Source organism: Gouania willdenowi, chromosome 8, assembly GCF_900634775.1.
Source record: "Gouania willdenowi chromosome 8, fGouWil2.1, whole genome shotgun sequence".
NCBI classification, from domain to species: Eukaryota; Metazoa; Chordata; class Actinopteri; order Blenniiformes; family Gobiesocidae; genus Gouania; species Gouania willdenowi.
In genome coordinates, this window is record NC_041051.1 from 27,634,635 (window position 1) to 27,652,755 (window position 18,121).

Below are 18,121 nucleotides of genomic sequence, written 5' to 3' on the forward strand. Positions count from 1 at the left end.
AGGTTAACTGTTATTTATTGCAATGTATAATATAATCATGTTTTTTGGAAAATAGATTATTCCTATTTGTATTGAGATTGATGCATGCGACGCTATTACGATACTTTACTCAAGTTGTTAAGATTGTCAGGCACTCAGCACGGCGGAAGTAACGAAAATCACAGCGGAACTAGCAAAAATTCATTTTCCGGTAGTGCAGGTGATCATAATCGATCTCAGTACGTCGTAAACTCAGTCCATGAAGTCTGGTAAATCCGGACGTAAGGTCAACCTATGTAAATATTAAATATACATACTTAACACAAGCATGGATGATGGGAAGTATAGTTTGTCCACTAGAGGTCCCACTTCTTATTCTAATTTATGTGCTAAACAGAAGAATTGAGCACCTCGAGAGCAGCTTTCCTAGAAAACTTAACCACTTCCTGTTTATTCACAATAAAGTTAAATGGTAAATATGTGCTTAATGTGTTCACAGCACATTTACATTATAAAAAAAGGATACTGCAGCAGGGATGGGGTCAATAATCACGTTCAATTGATAATTAATTACAATTATGGCATGATTGAAAATGTAATCGAAAAATCTGCTCTTGTAATCGTAATTGAATTGTAATTTACTTCAGTTAATTCACTTTGTAATTGTAATTGCCATGAAAATTCTATAAAATTGGTCACTTATAATTTAATGCAAGACTGGGGAACCGAGTTACAGTTCTGTGTACAGTTCTACACGTATGTAGTTAATAATTATTAGAATTTGTTTCATATCAAGTTTTCACACATTATATCATTTGAAGAAAAAAATGACACAAAAAAGGCTCAGACGCCCACACCAAAAATATTAAAGCCTGTATTTTCATTAATTAGGAAGCGTAACAAGGTAATCAATAGATAGGAAACAAATTACATGATAGATATTTGTTTTTAGTGTATTTACAGCTAATTTAGGACCTGTTAGCATTACAGATGCTAACAGAAAGCTAACACAAAAGGAAGGTTAACTTTTATTTGTCTATTTATTTCAGGCTCAGTAATTGTGATGAATTGTAATTGAACTTTAGTAACTGAGAACGTAATTGTCATTGACTTTCTGAGGATCAAAAAATAATTGTAATGTAATTGTAATTGGAAGAAATGCTGGTCACTATAATTGTAATTGAATTGTAATTGAACATGGTTATTTATTTCGGGTTCAGTGATTGTGATTAAGTGAAAACGTAATTGTAATTGACTTTCTGAAGATAAAAAATCAATTGCAATTTCATTGTAATTGGGGAAAAACGCTGGTCGCTGTAATTGAATTGTTATTGAACATGGGTAATTGAAAACGTGATTTTAACTGAAAAATGTAATTGACCCCAAACCTGACAAAAGTGTATCATAACTGTCATTCCACTTGTGTGTCAGCAGGGGGCGCCTCAGAGCAGCTGTTGTACTGTTGCTTTGCCACATGTCACGGTCACGGTGATGCTGCACGGACTCAGTGAGCATCATTCTGCACAAAAGGAGGGTGTCCTCTAGATTATCCCCACATTCTTCCAACCATGGAGACAGGGAGACATTCCTGTCAGCAGCTTAGCCATTTGGAAAAGACAGAGACAGAGACAGAGAGAGCAGGTGAGTGTTTATATGAGGTCACTTCATTCACTGCTGCATTTTAAATGTATAGCTTTATTAAAAAAAACTAACAGTTTATTTTTATAAAGTAAGTTTGTGCTTTTCCACTTTTATTTGTAATTATTTTCTTCAATTCATTCTAAAAATAAGAATAAAATACCATTTTTCTTACAGCTATTTTAATTGTCAGTAGAATTCATTGGTAACACTTTACTTGACGTGTTATACATAAAGGCTGACATTACACTGTCATTATTATGACATGACATCTGTCAATAGTAGCATGAATAAGGTGTCATGAAGGCTGTCATGTTATTCGTTACCCTAACCCAGTGTTTATCAAATGGGGGTACGTGTACCCTTAGAGTGTGCGGTGGGACTACAGGGGGTACTTGAAAGGGAGGAAGTGGAAAATGAACAAATAAAGGATCAGTCTTGGTTCCACCCCAGGTGTGAGATGACTGGAAATGATTTTTAAAAAAACTATAGAAATAAATCTAAATCTGTTTTTCAATAGGGTTTTTTCTAAGCAAAATGTTACAGTCAGACAAAAGGGGGTACTTAGATTCAGAAATAAGAAAAAAGATGGTATTTGAGCCAAAAAAAGTTTGAGAACTATTGTGACTGCCTTAACCCTAACCCTTCCTAACCCTAACCCTAACCTTAACCTTAACCTTATTCTGGAAAGTTTACTACTTTTTAACCTTGCTTAACCCCTTACCCTAACCCTAACCTTAATCCTAACCTTATCCTCAACCCTACTTAACCCTTAATCCTTAACCTAACCTTAACCTTAACCTTAACCCTACTTAACCCCTAACCCTCAACCCTAACCTTAACCCTAACCCTAACCCTAACCTTAACCTTAACCTTAACCTTAACCTTAACCTTAACCTTAACTTTAACTTTAACTTTAACTTTAACCTTAACCCTAACCTTAACCTTAACCTTAACCCTAACCTTAACCTTAACCCTACTTAACCCCTAACCCTTAACCCTAACCTTAACCTTAACCCTACTTAACCCCTAACCCTAACCCTAACCCTAACCTTAACCTTAACCCTACTTAACCCCTAACCCTTAACTCTAACCTTAACCTTGACCCTACTTAACCCCTAACCCTTAACCCTAACCCTAACCTTAACCTTAACCCTACTTAACCCCTAACCCTTAACCCCTAACCCTAACCCCTAACCCTTAACCCTAACCTTAACCCTACTTAACCCCTAACCCTTAACCCTAATCCTAACCTTAACCTTAACCCTACTTAACCCCTAACCCTTACCCCTAACCTTAACCTTAACCCTACTTAACCCCTAACCCTTAATCCTAACCCTAACCTTAACCTTAACCCTACTTAACCCCTAACCCTTAACCCTAACCTTAACCTTAACCCTACTTAACCCCTAACCCTTAACCCTAACCCTAACCCTAACCTTAACCCTACCTAACCCACTAGATCCTGCCATCTAACCCAAAAAATACCAACAAAGCTCCAAAGGTGTCATAATTAAGCCAACGACACTTAATAAACCTTCATGACACGTTATTTATGCTAATGACGGATTAAGTCAGCGTGATGTCAGCCGTGTGTATAAAGTATTACTAATTCATTCAAGTGTTAGATGTATAGAATTCAAATAGTATTATTTGTATAAGTGCATTTTTTGTGCTTTGGCTTAGAAATGTTATTATTGTAAATATTGTATTGTTATTGTCCATACACAGCTACATAAAAAGTCTAAATATTGGGTTTCTAATTGGCACGCTGCCAGCCTGCTACAGGGCCCAAAACCAAAAATGCACTATTACCTTTTGTGAAATAAAACAATGTAATAAATAATAATAATAATAAAGCCTTACTTATTGGTTAAATCCAGAACAGGAACCGTCAGAAGAGTCATGGCTTCAGGAGGAAGCAGGGAGAACATGAATAAAGGAAGTCTTTATTTTATTCAATATTATCATTTTTTCATTACAGAAAAAGATTCTATGATCAAAAAAGAAGATGTTAGGGTGCGACTACTTTATCTGTCTCTAAAGGAAGCAGCAGGTGTGATAGACTTGGTGAAAGCTAATAAGTCACTGTGACATTTGTAACATTATCATTTATTTTTTTTCATTGTATTCTGGAATTACAGTTTGTAAGTTTGCCTTTTATTATTCATCAGTGGTTTTACAGTCCTTATGTTGACAGTATCACTAATTAAAGAGCTTGTTTTTTTATTACTGGGCTCAAGTACAGTCGATCCTACAATGTTCTTATCAAAAAGGAATGATTAGGTCTAATAATGTTGGTGGTCATCTTTAAGCAGAAGATGTGGTTTCGATGGCCGACTCCACCGTCACCATTGAGGACATCGAAGGAGAGCTGTTCAGGATTGAGCGGATACGTGACGTCCTCGTACGCAGGGAGTCCGAGCTGAGATACATGTAAGCAACAACAAGACAAACATCGTTTATTGTTTATTGTTTACAGCTGTTCACGACCCACTTTTGGGTCCCGACCCACCAGTTGAGAATCGCTGCCTTAGCTCATATTATACAGTATATATTTGTGTCTGCGGGCTCGTCTAAAGTCTTTCCTGTGTCTCATCCAACATTAACCTTGAATTAAGGACTTTTTATTCATTTACTTCCGATGTTTTGCTCGTTTTAGAATTTGAACTTCACATTTTGGTGTATTTTAAATAGTTGTGCCACAAATTATTATTATTAATGGATGAAAAAAAAAGTCTATGTGCATGTAAAAAAAAAACTATAATGTTAGACAATAAAGTGACAAATGTTTCTGTGTACCTCCTGTGAGGCGTTAAAGTACCCCTAGGTGTACACAAACCCCAGTTTGGGAACCACTGGTTTATTGGGATCCCTATTAGCTTCCACCATAGTGGTTGTTAGTCTTCCTGGGGCCCTTAATTAAAAGCAACAAGATATTTACAATAAATATACATTAGCAAAAAATGAATAAAATACAATTACATACAATTACAATTACAATAATGAAAAACGGTAATCGAACAATACAGGGTTTTTTTGTGTGTGTTTTTTTTTTTTAATATTTACATGCAAATTTGTTGAGTTCCTCAGTTTTTAGGCAATTTATTCCAGTTGAAATCAGGGTTGGGGTCAATTACGTTTTTCAGTTACAATTACGTTTTCAATTACCCATGTTCAATTACGATTATAGTGACCAGCATTTCTTAAATAAATAACCTAATAAAAGTTAATCTTCCTCTTGTGTTAGCTTTCTGTTAGCATCTCTTATTATAGCGGTTCTTAAATCAGCCGTAAAATACACTAAAAACAAATATCTATCATCTAATTTCTTCCCTATCTATTGGTTACCTTGTTAGTTTACCTAATCAATGAAAATATAGGTTTTAATATTTTGTTGAGGGCGTCTGAGCCTTTTTTCTCTCGATTTAGAAAGAAAAATTCAATAATAAAATGTGGAAAAGCTTTTTACAAAACATATTTTAATAATTGTTAACTACTATCTGTATGTGTAGAACTCTAAATAGAACTGTAACATGGTTCACCAGTTTTGCCTTAAATTATAATTGACAATTTTTATGGAATTTTCATGGCAATTACAATTACAAAGCCATGCAATTATCTAAACTCAATTACAATTTCATTCCAATTAGGACAGCGACAGATTTTTTTGCAATTATAATTATGCCATAAGTGTAATTAATTATCATTTTTTTCATAACTGACCCTAACCCTGGTTGAGATGATCTAAATAGGACAGACTTTAGTTGTGAATTATTTCTAGGCCGATTAATGACTAAAACTATAAACTATAGAAGCACGCCTCATAGAATGTGAGTGTGTTTGCTTTATATTTCTAATATTGTCAAACAATGACGCTGGTTTAGCGGTCAGGATTATTTTCTCTAAGAATAATAGTAGGTTTTATTGTCTCTGCATTCATTTTTATTGTGATAGCCACTGGTTTGCTTTTCCACGTAACGTTCTTCCTGACAGGGAGGGGATACTTATACACCCGGGAGTCAGAGACGATGCTCCACAGCAGCTGTCAGCCACTCAGAATACACAGAACTATATTTGGATCATTAACGTTGTTGTCTTGGCTTTTAATTATTTCTCCACTTTTCCATGGAGACACACATCGCTGAAACACATGAAATAGGAAGTTACAGAGATCAAACCCATTTCTCTTCATGATATATGACTTTTTGTGTTCCATTCTAAGTCTATTATTCATGTTTTTAAATGTTTTAGCCTTTTTGTGAGTTTTGTCCATTTGTAATTCAGGTAGAATTTGCAGTAGCTGAAACAGAAACAGCATAGTGCAGTAAAGTCTATCCATAAATGAATGTGTTCAGTGGACGGACACGCTCAGTCTGGGGAGTTCAGGTTAGTTGGCTGAACTATGGCTGACACAAAGACGGAAGAGTTGTCAAAGGAAAAAGAGACTGGAGTAGTTTTGTGTGGCCTGCAAAGTAAATGCAAAAAAAAAAAAAAAAAGACTCCAAAAAACACACACAAATAAAGAAAAATAGTGAAATTTGTACAAAATGGCAACAAAAAGATAAATGACTCCAAAAATACACAAATTACTCCAAAAAACATTCAGAATTGCACACAAGGACATAAAAAATCTGTGGTTTTTCTCCAAAACATACGGGACGACTACAAGTATACACATAAATAACAGAACACACAAAATGATGAAAGAAATGTCTCCAAAAACCAAAAAATACCACAACAAAACGACACCAAATGACTCCCAAAACACAGAAAACGACTACAAAAAAAAAAAAAACACTCAAAACCACTAATTGTAGACAAAATTTTTGTTGTTTCCTATATCATTGCTCAGATAGGTCAATGCTGTGATAAAAGTTGCCTATTTTTGCCTTAACTGATAACGCAGCAACATAAAAGGAGGAAAAACACTTTAGATATCTAAATTCATAGGGTATTAATAAGAGTGTAAAGTCTGGAAAAGGTTTGTTGAAAAAAAATGATAGTGAAAAATAATTGCTACAGCTTAAACTTTAACATTTACGTATACATACAATCCACATCAGGGCCGGCCTTCCCGACAGGCAACACAGGCGGCCACCTAGGACGTCATCTGCTGGAGGGGTGTCAAATTGCACCCACCCCATTTCGATTTTTTTTTATTTATTTATTTTTTAATAATAATTCAAAAAGGTATAATTAACGTGAAACACACCATTTAAAATCACTGTACATGTTTTTTCTTAATTGAATATTAGTATTGAAAATAGGATATTTTCAATGCCATATTTATATATTTTTTTATTTTAATTCTTGTTCTATTCTATATAATTCTATTGTGTTGTTTGCACATTGTGTTCTTTCGTTTTAAGATTTGTGTTACTGACTAGTAACACCAAACAGGAAAGTAGAAATTTTCTTGTACTGAAAGTTTTATAATGTATTTTAACATTTGATTGCACTGTTTTGCATTTCTTTTGGATTTTGCACCATTTTTGACAAAGTCGACTCATACCTAAGGCACCGAATGATCTAAAGCCAGCATTAACATCACTGTTACTCCCTCCGAGACGTTGAATCAAGGCTCAACGTCGTTCTTGAGTTTTTTAAGTTAAAACCCGAGAACGACTTTGACCCTTAATTTGAGCATTTATTAACATCTCTTTACATTTCAAATGCCGTCAGAGCTAAAAAATAAAAAACAAAACTTCAATTAACTCACAAAAAGACAGATTTTACACATTTCACAAATAAAATACCTCATTAGCCGCATCAACTCCAAGGGAATAAATCTGAAGTCTTATTCTTAAATGATAACTTTAGAAATGCTTTAATCGACTTCTCTTCACACTTCAGGGAGGCTGTGTGTGCCACAGCTACTTATTACCCCCAGCAACGCAATAAAACGGAACAAGAAAATAACTTGTCTCTGTAATTCTAACCAAATAAATGAATTATATCTACGTGAGATAACTGAATTATTACGTATTTAATTATTGAACATCTATATTAAATATGTGTTTGTGTAATTATGGGGTATCTCCACAAACAAACTACCTTTACTCATTATTATGAGTCAGGGATACGAACATCTGGATCTCCAAGAATGCTCTACTTTCACCACTTTCAAATCACATCTAAAAAACTGGCTCATAATCAACCGAACCTGTTCTCACAACTAGCCCTGCTTTTCTACAAGTTTGCACAGACGTACTGTATGTATACATACAGTATATTGCATTTGTTGATTTTCTATATGTGAATGGTTAGTGGCTTTTTACTTTGTGCACTTTCCAAATAACTCATACACTGGCAACACACACCTAAACTTAAGCGCTTTAACTCTAACGCTTATATTCATGCACTTTGTATTGTTGATTGACTGATTGTATTATATTTATGTACTTTAAGCCTTGAGAATAACATTTGTTTTGTGACCTGCCAAAGGACAACACACGCAAATTAGCATTTTTGCTAACTCTGGCGCAATTACAGTATGTATTTTTTTTTTTTTTTTACATTTGTTCATTAATTAAAATAAATTATTATTATTATTATCATTATTGTCTTTTTAAGTGAATATAAAAACTATAAATTGCATTTAGAAGAGAATCTCTGAAGGAAGCTACAATCACCCTGTTACCCCGACCTAAGGCTATCGAATGAATCTGAATGAGGAAGCACTGATGTTTTCATATTTCCATCTGACTCAGAGTGTGAAATGAGATCTGATACGGTGCGGTGGGGCAGCGTAGTGATTCTTTCAGCACATGAACATTTGTTATCTCTGTGCGAAATCGGACTTCTGCCTTTCCCTGTTCTCCGTCTGCTCTCAGAAGGTTGCTCTGCTGTCACTGTGCATAATCTCATATTTGTATGAAACCTGTGGATGGAAGTATAGTTGGCCTACTGCATGTGCATTTTCAGCAGACTTGCTGTGGAATATTCATTCCTAAAACTTGTTTGTTTTCCCTTTCAGGATGGATGACATCCAACTCTGCAAAGAAATCACCAGGCTGAAGCAGGAGCTGCAGAAACTCGTCTCTATCCCAGGTGCAAAAAATCTCCAAATGGTCACTCAGTTGTTTTCCCTTTGCTGGATTAGACTTAAATCTTCAACATAATATTCATCAACTTTTATTAAAAAAATTCTTTTAAGTCAGATTTGTTGATCTTGTTGATTTATCAACTCCAACTAAACCCTGAAGGTGTCTCTCATATTCTCTCATTCGTCTAAAATTATTCAGAATAAAACAAGACTGTTTATTAAGTTGTGATGTAAAAGGCAGTTGCTGTGGCAACTAAATAGATAAGTATCCTTCGTGCAGTTAGTCTTCAGTGGGCTATGACGTTATAAATACCTTGTGGAATTGGGTTTTGGACCAATTGTCATCAGATGTTTTCTCTGGCCTTATTTTGACGACACAAAGTGACGCATGAAGTCAGTTTTATTTTTCAGTTTAGACACAGACTGTGATCAGTTATTAATGATCCAAGACGGAAAATTGATTCTTCAACAAGAGTTTTTATGAGCGGCTGAAGCTCAGTGATATATAATAGGTAACACTGGTTTTGATGGGAAGTATTTGTGTAGAGCAGTGGTTCCCAATATTTTTTGTCCCGTGTACCCCTTTGCATTTTTGGCAAATCATTTGTACCCCCTTTTGATAGCATAAGTACCCTCTCCATAGATTCCCATATGCTTTTTTATTAGTGGAACAGCAGGCTCTGCTAAACTCCTAACTGTGTTTCCAACATTGGTTCCCAAAGGCTTAATCTACAAATTCAATATAAATGAGTATACTTGAAAGTGGCATTAATTTTTTAAAAATACAATGTAATTTTTATTTGATTACTTCGATAAACAAAGTAAATATGGTCTGATTTGTAAATTGTAGTCAATTATTGTCTCTTATTGTTAGAAGTGTGCTAAAATGGCCTCTACAGCATAAAATAATCATTTTTTTCTATAAATTACAAGAAAATATAGGATTTTATTGAGCAACAGTACTGTTTGTGGTTTATTTTGCCCAAAAAAAGAATTCTCTGAAAAGGAAATAGGAACATTTCCTGATTATTTTTAAATTAATTGTTCAATCTTTCCAAGTACCCCCTGCAATGTGCTCTCATGTACCCCTAGGGGTACACGTACCCCTATTTGGGAACCACTGGTGTAGAGCATGGGCGAGTATATATATATATATATATATATATATATATTTAAATTTAATCTCAAATTGTTAAAAGAAGTTTTCAGTTTTCAAAATTCTTCAAATTATTCCACAAAATTTCCCCAAATTACATAAAACTTGGTCCACAATATCCCAAAAATAAATTGAGAGTGAAGATCTTGCAGGGACTGATATCTGTCACTCATTGTTTTGATATTATTAGTGCCATACATTATATTTTATACTTTATTTATACGTGGTAGTGCAATCTACAGCACAATAATTATTAAATTATACTACTTGAGATAAACTGCTTTGTATTTGGCCCCTAAATTAAAATGAGTTTGACACCCCTTGCTCCACATTAAGGCAATAAATAATTTACTCACTGTAATAAAATTATGACACTATTAGTGGAAACATGTTTTGCCTGCACCATAATGTAATAATGAACAAAGCATCTTGTTACACTATTGACCAGTTGTAACATTTTAGGTTTTATAATATTTATTATTACATTTTTGGCTCAGCACTTTTTTTTATTTTTTTATTACATTTCGAGTTTGATTACATTTTATTTTCTTTACAACAAATTGGTTCATATTACATTTCTGGTCATTGTTACATATCGGGCTCTAACAAAGCCTCTTTTTTTCCTTCTTTTTATTTATCAACTAAACGCAAAGATATAAAAGACAACAGGAAAATAATGTTTTTGGGTTTTTTGGTTAATTTAATGAATCTGATTAATAAAGATACAAATGAAGTCTGCCATGTAAATCATACTAAACAAACCTTTCCTCAATAACAGACAAAGACAAGTCCAAAGACGACAGGGAAAGGGAAGACGAGCTGCTGCAGCAGATCAACAAGCTGGTGGAGACCAGAGACTTCCTGGTGGAGGATGTGGAGTTCGAAAGGCTGAGGTGAGTCTGATCAACTACTGTTTCTCAAATGGGGGTACGAGTACCACTAGGGGTACGCGATGGTACTACAGGGAGTACTGCTGCTGCTGCTGTGATAAACACTCACCGTGGAGCAGCTTTTGTCGGACTCACAATCACAATAACCGCTTAAATAGCCATGTGTTTTACTGGAATGTGCAGTTTTTTGGCTGAAACAATAAGAAAATCGCTATGGTAATAAAGCTGTTGTGTGGCGTCAGTGTCTGAAGACACGCCCACTCATACATATGCATGAAGGCACCACAACAGCCCGTTTTTAGAAGCAAGTTTTGGGGAATAAACCTCAAATACTATGTTTTTGGGGTTCTTAGAACAAATGAGATGAGTGAAAAATAGTGTTAAATTAGCCTCCACTGTTGATAAGCAGGCAGTGATTATTGTAAGAAATCTCAGGCTCAACGAGAGATAGTGTAGATTGCGAGAAGCTCTCTCTGCCTTTATTATTATGGGCTTCCCTGCCCAGGTGTCTCTCAGGCACAGACAGGTGGCATTAAAAATGCAACGTATTATCTGTCCAAATAACAAATAACAGGAACACTGATGTTTTTGCTCCACAGAGAAAAAGAGGAAGACAAAGAAATGGCTGCTTTTGTTCAGTCCAAATTCCCAAAAGCATTGGCCACAAAAGGTAAGCTTTAGGGAATAAAAGTTCTACATGTTCTTTGTTTGAGGTATTTGTATTTAAATGAGCGATTATTCTGCCAGAATGCCATTAATATTTCATTTTTTTTGCTTCTTGGATTGGCTTTTGATTTGTCAGTTTGGGCTGTGTAACAAAAGTAAATGCAAAAAATGTCTTCAAAAACACACGAAAGGACAGAAAAATACACACTATGACTACAAAAAGAACAGAAAAATATACAATATGACTACAAAAAGAACAGAAAAATACACAATATGACTACAAAAAGAACAGAAAAATACACAATATGACTACAAAAAGAACAGAAAAATATACAATATTACAGTAAAATCAATCAAATGACAACAAAAACACACAAAATGAGAGAAATACATACTAAATGAAACCAAAACTAAAAGCACACAAAACAAGAAGTAAATCACACAATATTAAAGAAAAATATAACACTATTTTTACACAATAATAATAAATAACACTATAGCAATGCACTAAACGACAACAAAAACACACTAAATGAGACCAAAAACACACAAAATGACAATAAAAACACCCAAAGTGACAGTAAAAGCACACAAAATAACAAGTAAAATATACAAAAATGACAAAATTAATATTCAGATTCTCATAATCTGACCTTTGTGGCCCAGTGCACTGTGATTAAAGTTGCCCATCTTTGCCATATTCCAATTTGATCTGTGGGACTAGTGCTGCCTCAATCTATTATTTGAATATTTGAATCTATAATTGTCACATGAATGAAAATGTTTCAGTTTCAGATGCTTGAAAAGTGTTTTTTTTCTTTTTCCTCTGCTGTTATCTGTTCCTGACCATTTTAGAGCTGGTTATTTTACAGTAGTTGTCCAAGGCTTGGCCTTGTCAGCTAACATTCATCAGTTTTTAGCTTAATGAGGGAATTCTTTATCTTTCTATCAGATGCATGTTCAAGCTTGGCTGGGCGTGGCTTTGGATGCAGCACGAATAAAAAGGGGTGGAGCTTGGCTTGTTCTGAAAGCCCATGGCCGTGTTTGAAGTGGCATACTAAAGCACTACTCTTACTAAGTTTGAGGTCAAAATGAGGGTGAGAAATACCCTAATGTATAGTATATTAGTATATAAGTATGCACGGTGGGCACACTCGTCATACTCAACCATCCCATGATGCATTGCAAGTGGAATGTAAAATCACCCTTCAAGCTGAAAATCAAACATCCCTTTTTTAAAACAAAAGCATCACCTCATCTTCCCATCTTGCCTTTATATGGCTTCAATCACAACAATTGCAGCTTTCCAATGACGTGCAGCTCGAATGACAACGTAAACATACGCGTTGTGTATTCATATGAAAACATCATAACATCTCTGCTGGTGGGACGACAAGAGATGCATCTATAATATGAACACTTACCTGTGATGAAATAATCCATACAGACTTTAGTGTCGCTTTTCTGCGTCAGGTCGGAGAGCTTTCCTGTTGATGATGGCTAGCCATTTGTTTCTCCGTTTCGTGGACAGACGTTCTGTTTGTTCTCCTTGACTAGTTATTATTTTAGGAATGCAATAAAACTGTCTTGTATTTTATTCTGGCTTCGCTCTGTTTGAGCAACTCCACACAACGCATGTATGCGGCATGACACACCGCTAAAATCAGGTAAAATGGATGACGGGTTACCAGTAAAGGTTACAGTGACACACAAGATGGCGATGCGCGCAGAGGATCATGAGCAAACCCGGAAACTCATCTATTGCCAGAAACTTCAATTTCCATAAAATATAAAGCAGGCATTTAGATGTGTCGTGATTATTTGATCACTACAGCTAAAATAAGACAAAACTCCTGAAAGTACTTTACTTGATGGCCCTTTGTTAGCTTAGCTTAGCTTAGCTTAGCTTAACTTAGCTTCACCGTCCTCCTTTTGGATGAAAGACAAGATGTCCAAATAATGTCCCTTAAATTCTACCATTTTCTTCAGGAAGCATCTGGAACTAACATGTAGACGTGTGTGAACGTGTTGTGCTTGTGTTCTTCACGCAGGTTCTTCACCAGCTCACAAAGTAGCTTCCAAATCAAGGCCGACGTCAGCACCGTTCATCACTAAAACCGGACTCACGCTACTGAAAGACTGCTGCGGCTTCACCTGCTCCGTCATGTGACCACCTCATCAACGAGTCCCATCAGTGCTTAATGTGTTTAAGTCCCGCCTCTAAGAAAAGATGTGTGCCGATGTCAGGGTTGGGGTCAATTATTATAATTATAATCACGTTATTGGTAATTGATTACAGTTATGGCGTAATCATAATTGTAATTGCAAAATATTTGTTGCTGTCGTAATCGTAGTTAAATTGTAATTGAGTTCAGATAGTTGACTTTGTAGTTGTAATTGCCATGAAAATTCTATAAAAACTGGGGAACCATGTTACACTTCTATGTACAGTACTTCACATATGTAGTTAACAATTATTAAAATATGTTTAATTTCAAGCTTTCCCACATTTTACTATTTTAAAAAGATTTAAATCTAGTGGTATACTGACAAAAAATGATTTAGCACTCGTTGTCATAAGAGATGCTAACAGAAAGCTAACACAAGAGGAAGGTTCACTTTTATTAGGTTATTTATTTCAGGCTAAGAAATTGTGATTAATTGTAATTTAACTTTAGTAATTGAGAAGATAATTGTAATTGACATTCTGAGGGTAAAAAAAATAATTGTAATTTAATTGGAAAAAATGCTGGTAACTAATTGTAATTAAATTGTAATTGAACATGGATCATTGAAGACATAAATGTAACTGAAAAATGTAATTGACCCCAACCCTGGCTGATGTTATAAAAAAACATGTGCTTGAGTACATGATGTGATTGAAATACTACGTTATGTGGATAAACCAATGACTCCCACACAGTTAATGTAATTTAATATCGTTAATCCCACTGTGATTTTCCTATTCTCATGTATTAGCTTTAGGTTACCACAGGGAACAGACGACACTTACCAATATTTGTCATTTGCTGTTGTAAGGTGAGTATTTTGAAGACATTATCAGGGCTTAAACTAATGAATTTGTGTATTACGCCGTACCGTCAGTTTTCTTAATAAAACGATTAAGATTATGAACTATTTAATCCATATATAAACAGATATCTACCTTATATGTGCCAAAAACAAAAGTCATTTGTAGCATCTTTGCCGTTCTGATATTAGTGCTCATTTTTGTCATGGTGCTCAGACTTTGTCTTACCTTAATAAAGGTTGGAACTTTTCAAAACCCTTTTTTTTTCTAAGCAGTGACGTGAGTTATGTTAAAAAGTAACATTTTGCTGCAACATCACAGGTAGAGATTTTTTATTTTTATATATTTTTTAATATAACAGAAGCAGCAAAGGTAAAACACTCTGATTCACATTCAATCTGTACCTTCACCATTAATCGAATGTTGTCGAATCTGTTGTTTTTAATATGCTGAGTTGTGTTGTGACAGTTTCCAGTTATTGCAGCTATTTATTTTAAACACTGCTCTATTTCCAGGTCAGCTTGTGGTGATGAAAATGTCACCTTGACTAATTGTCAAAAACAGCCACAAAAAAAAATCCTTCAGGAAGCATTGTTTGGAATTTTGAAATGAAAATGTCAAAAAGAAATTGTAACTAACGACACCATGCCTTGCAAAACCATAAAGGAGCATGTCATCCATAATCCCTATATATCTCATATTTCATTTCAATCTGCTCAATTAAAGGTCTGTCCTCCTTCCTAATGGTCCAGTTGGAAGGTTTGGGTCAATTACATTTTTCAATTACAATTATGTCTTCAATTATCCATGTCCAATTACAACTCAATTATGCTTACAGTGACTGGCATTTTTTCGAATTACAATTAAAATTACAATTATTATTTCCCCCTGAAAGTCAATTACAATTTTGTTCTCAATTACTAAAGTTCAGTTACAATTAATCACAATTAATAAATATGCCCATAAAACGTAACCTTCCTCTTATGTTAGCTTTCTGTTAGCACTTATGATAACGAGTCAGTTTGACCCGTCTAAAATCAGCTGTAAAATACACTAAAAAATATTATCTATTTGTTATTTGTTTTTCATCTCTTGGTTACCTTGTTAGGTGTCCTAATCAATTAAAATATTCATATTAATATTTTTAGTGTGGGCGTCTGAACCTTTTTTCTGTCACTATACCCCTAGATTTTTGTTTTTTTATTAGTAAAATGATCCATGTGAATTACAATTACAAAGTCAATTATATGAACTCAATTACAATTCAATTATAATTACATCATAACTGTAATTAACTAGAATCTTTGCATTTCCTGAAAAAAATGTAAGAGAGGATGCACGTGCTGGCCTGCATCACACTACATTAGCTTAGGAATAGCTAGCATTAGCATTGATTAGCATTAACATTAACGAGCATCATTAACATTAGCACTAACCTATCATTAGCCTAGCATTAGCATTAACCGCGCATTAGCACTAACGTAGCATTAACCTAGCATTAACATTAACCTAACATTAGCACTAACGTAGCATTAACCTAGCATTAGCACTAACATTAACCTAGCATTAGCATTAACCTAGCATTAGCACTAACGTAGCATTAACCTAGCATTAGCACTAACCTCACATTAGCCTAGCATTAGCATTAACACAGAATTAGCACTAACGTAGCATTAACTTAGCATTAGCACTAACCTAGCATTAGTGATCACCTTGCATTAGCACTAACGTAGCATTAACTTAGCAATAGCTAAGCATTTACCTAGCAATAAGGTTGAAATGGGTTGAACGTATTAGCTGAATTTGTTAAAGATTAAATGGTTTGTTAAAAAAAAAGTGGAGCAGCTACGCTAATGAGCTATACATTTTAAAAATGGGATAACTATTAGTATATTACTAGTATAACTCAAATAATTTTAAAAGTTACAAATTATAAAAGCAATTACTTAAATCTTTGGAACTTTTTGAATATTGTGATAGCTTATTTGTCAAAATCGGACAAACGGTGTCGGAGGAGTTAAAACAGCTGAAAGAAAAAAGGGATTACAATTATAATTGATAGTCGATAGTATAATATAATAGTCGATGTGCAATTCAGTGCTTTGTAAATGACAATTTGCCATTTTTATCAGTTCATTCCATCTATCTATTAATACAAAGAACGTCTGTGTGTGTGTGTGTGTGTAAAATTCTGAATTAAATTTGTATTAGAAATTGAGTGTTTACAAGGTCAGTTTAAAGAGGATTTAACTTTTATTCTGATTTAAAGAGGAATTAAAGCTCCTATGTAAACCATCCATGTAAAAGCTACTTAACCTCCCACTTTTCTATAGCAAGAAAAAGCCATTACATGTGTGTTCAACCTGCTCCCAAACATCCTACTACCACCTTGTGTCTTACTACCATGACAACAGGATGAGAGGGAGTCGTGTGTGTGTGTGTGTGTGTGTGTGTGTGTGTGTGTGTGGTAGTAGATGGGGGTGAAGAGGAGAGCAGATGGTTTCATTTCAAACTAAATAACCTCAGCTGCCTGCCTTCACCTCTCATGCTCACACACACACACACACACACACACACACACACACACGCACACACACACACACACTGTCTCTGATGACTCATACAGTGAACTCAGGCAACAGCACTGCATCTGTCATTTAAATAGTAACTGATGATGGACAGCCTTGAAGCCAAACAGAAACCATTTATTTCTTCAATGGCTGCATACAAAGATATGCATATTATTATGCACTGTCCGTGGTGCTGGTTTTTTTCTCCTTCTTCTTTCCTCAGCCTTGGCTCGTGATGCATCTCCTCTCCTCGTATCTGTTGATAAAGGCCGTCACAGCTGGTTGCAGATAAACACACAAACTTGACAGCAAGCAGCGCTCTGCACTGTATTTAATTTGCAGGCGTGGAAGTCTAATCAGGGGCTTCTTACTGTGAATATAGACAAATCGCTGCCAAGCCAACCTAATTACAGTATGCAGAGGAGAAAGCTGCAAGAACATTACACAGTCCATGGATGGATGTATTTAAATTCTGAGCATCAATGAATTCCTTTAAATACTCAGGAGCAGACATTGTGACTGCTCATTCGTGACATTTCTAGAATCCACTCACAGGGTAAAAAATACACAAATCTACTGTATGTGTGTGAGGTGAGAGCTTGATAACATGGTTAAAAGCTAAAATCCATCCCAAAAAATGTATTTTTGGGATTGACGTTCAACTCCATTGGTGCCTTTTGGAGCCGATGAGAAAGAAGCAATCGCTCTTCATTATTCAATCAAAAAATAACTTTTCAATCAACATAAAAATCACTTCAATCAAACAAACAAAACAAAAAAAACTACTTTTCAATAAAAAATAAGTTAAAAAAATTCTTTTCAATCAAAAAAGGTTTACTTAAATCAAAAATAAATTTTTTCTCTCAAAAATAAAACAAACAAATGTGTTGAAATGCAAAACAAATATTTGAGACCCAAATAACTGCATTTCAAGACACAATATTCACCCATAATTTGGTCCAAATACAAAAAAAAACAAAAACATTTTCAATCAAGCAATTATTTGTGTCTCAAATATTGTTTTGCACTTCAACACTTTTTTTCATTGATTGAAAAGTTTTTTTGTTTTTTGTTTTTCTTCTTTATTGAAGTGATTTTTCAGTTTGATTTAAAAGTTTTGTTTTTTTGAAAGACACAAATCTA

At 34.6% G+C, this 18,121-nt stretch overlaps 1 protein-coding gene across 2 annotated transcripts; it reads left to right on the plus strand.

Annotated features, from left to right (window-relative positions):
- Positions 1–1,426: 1,426 nt before the first annotated feature.
- Positions 1,427–13,797, plus strand: LOC114469004 (uncharacterized protein C16orf45). Of its 2 annotated transcripts, none has more exons than XM_028456201.1 (6): positions 1,427–1,620; positions 3,933–4,053; positions 8,597–8,670; positions 10,600–10,714; positions 11,311–11,381; positions 13,429–13,797. In XM_028456201.1, exons 1-6 carry the CDS (start codon positions 1,548–1,550, stop codon positions 13,545–13,547), a joined length of 573 nt encoding a protein of 190 aa, XP_028312002.1. In that variant the 5' UTR covers positions 1,427–1,547; the 3' UTR covers positions 13,548–13,797. The 2 variants fall into 2 exon arrangements, with proteins under 2 accessions (XP_028312002.1, XP_028312003.1); XM_028456202.1 differs by having other exon boundaries at positions 3,936–4,053.
- The last annotated feature ends 4,324 nt before the right edge of the window (positions 13,798–18,121 follow it).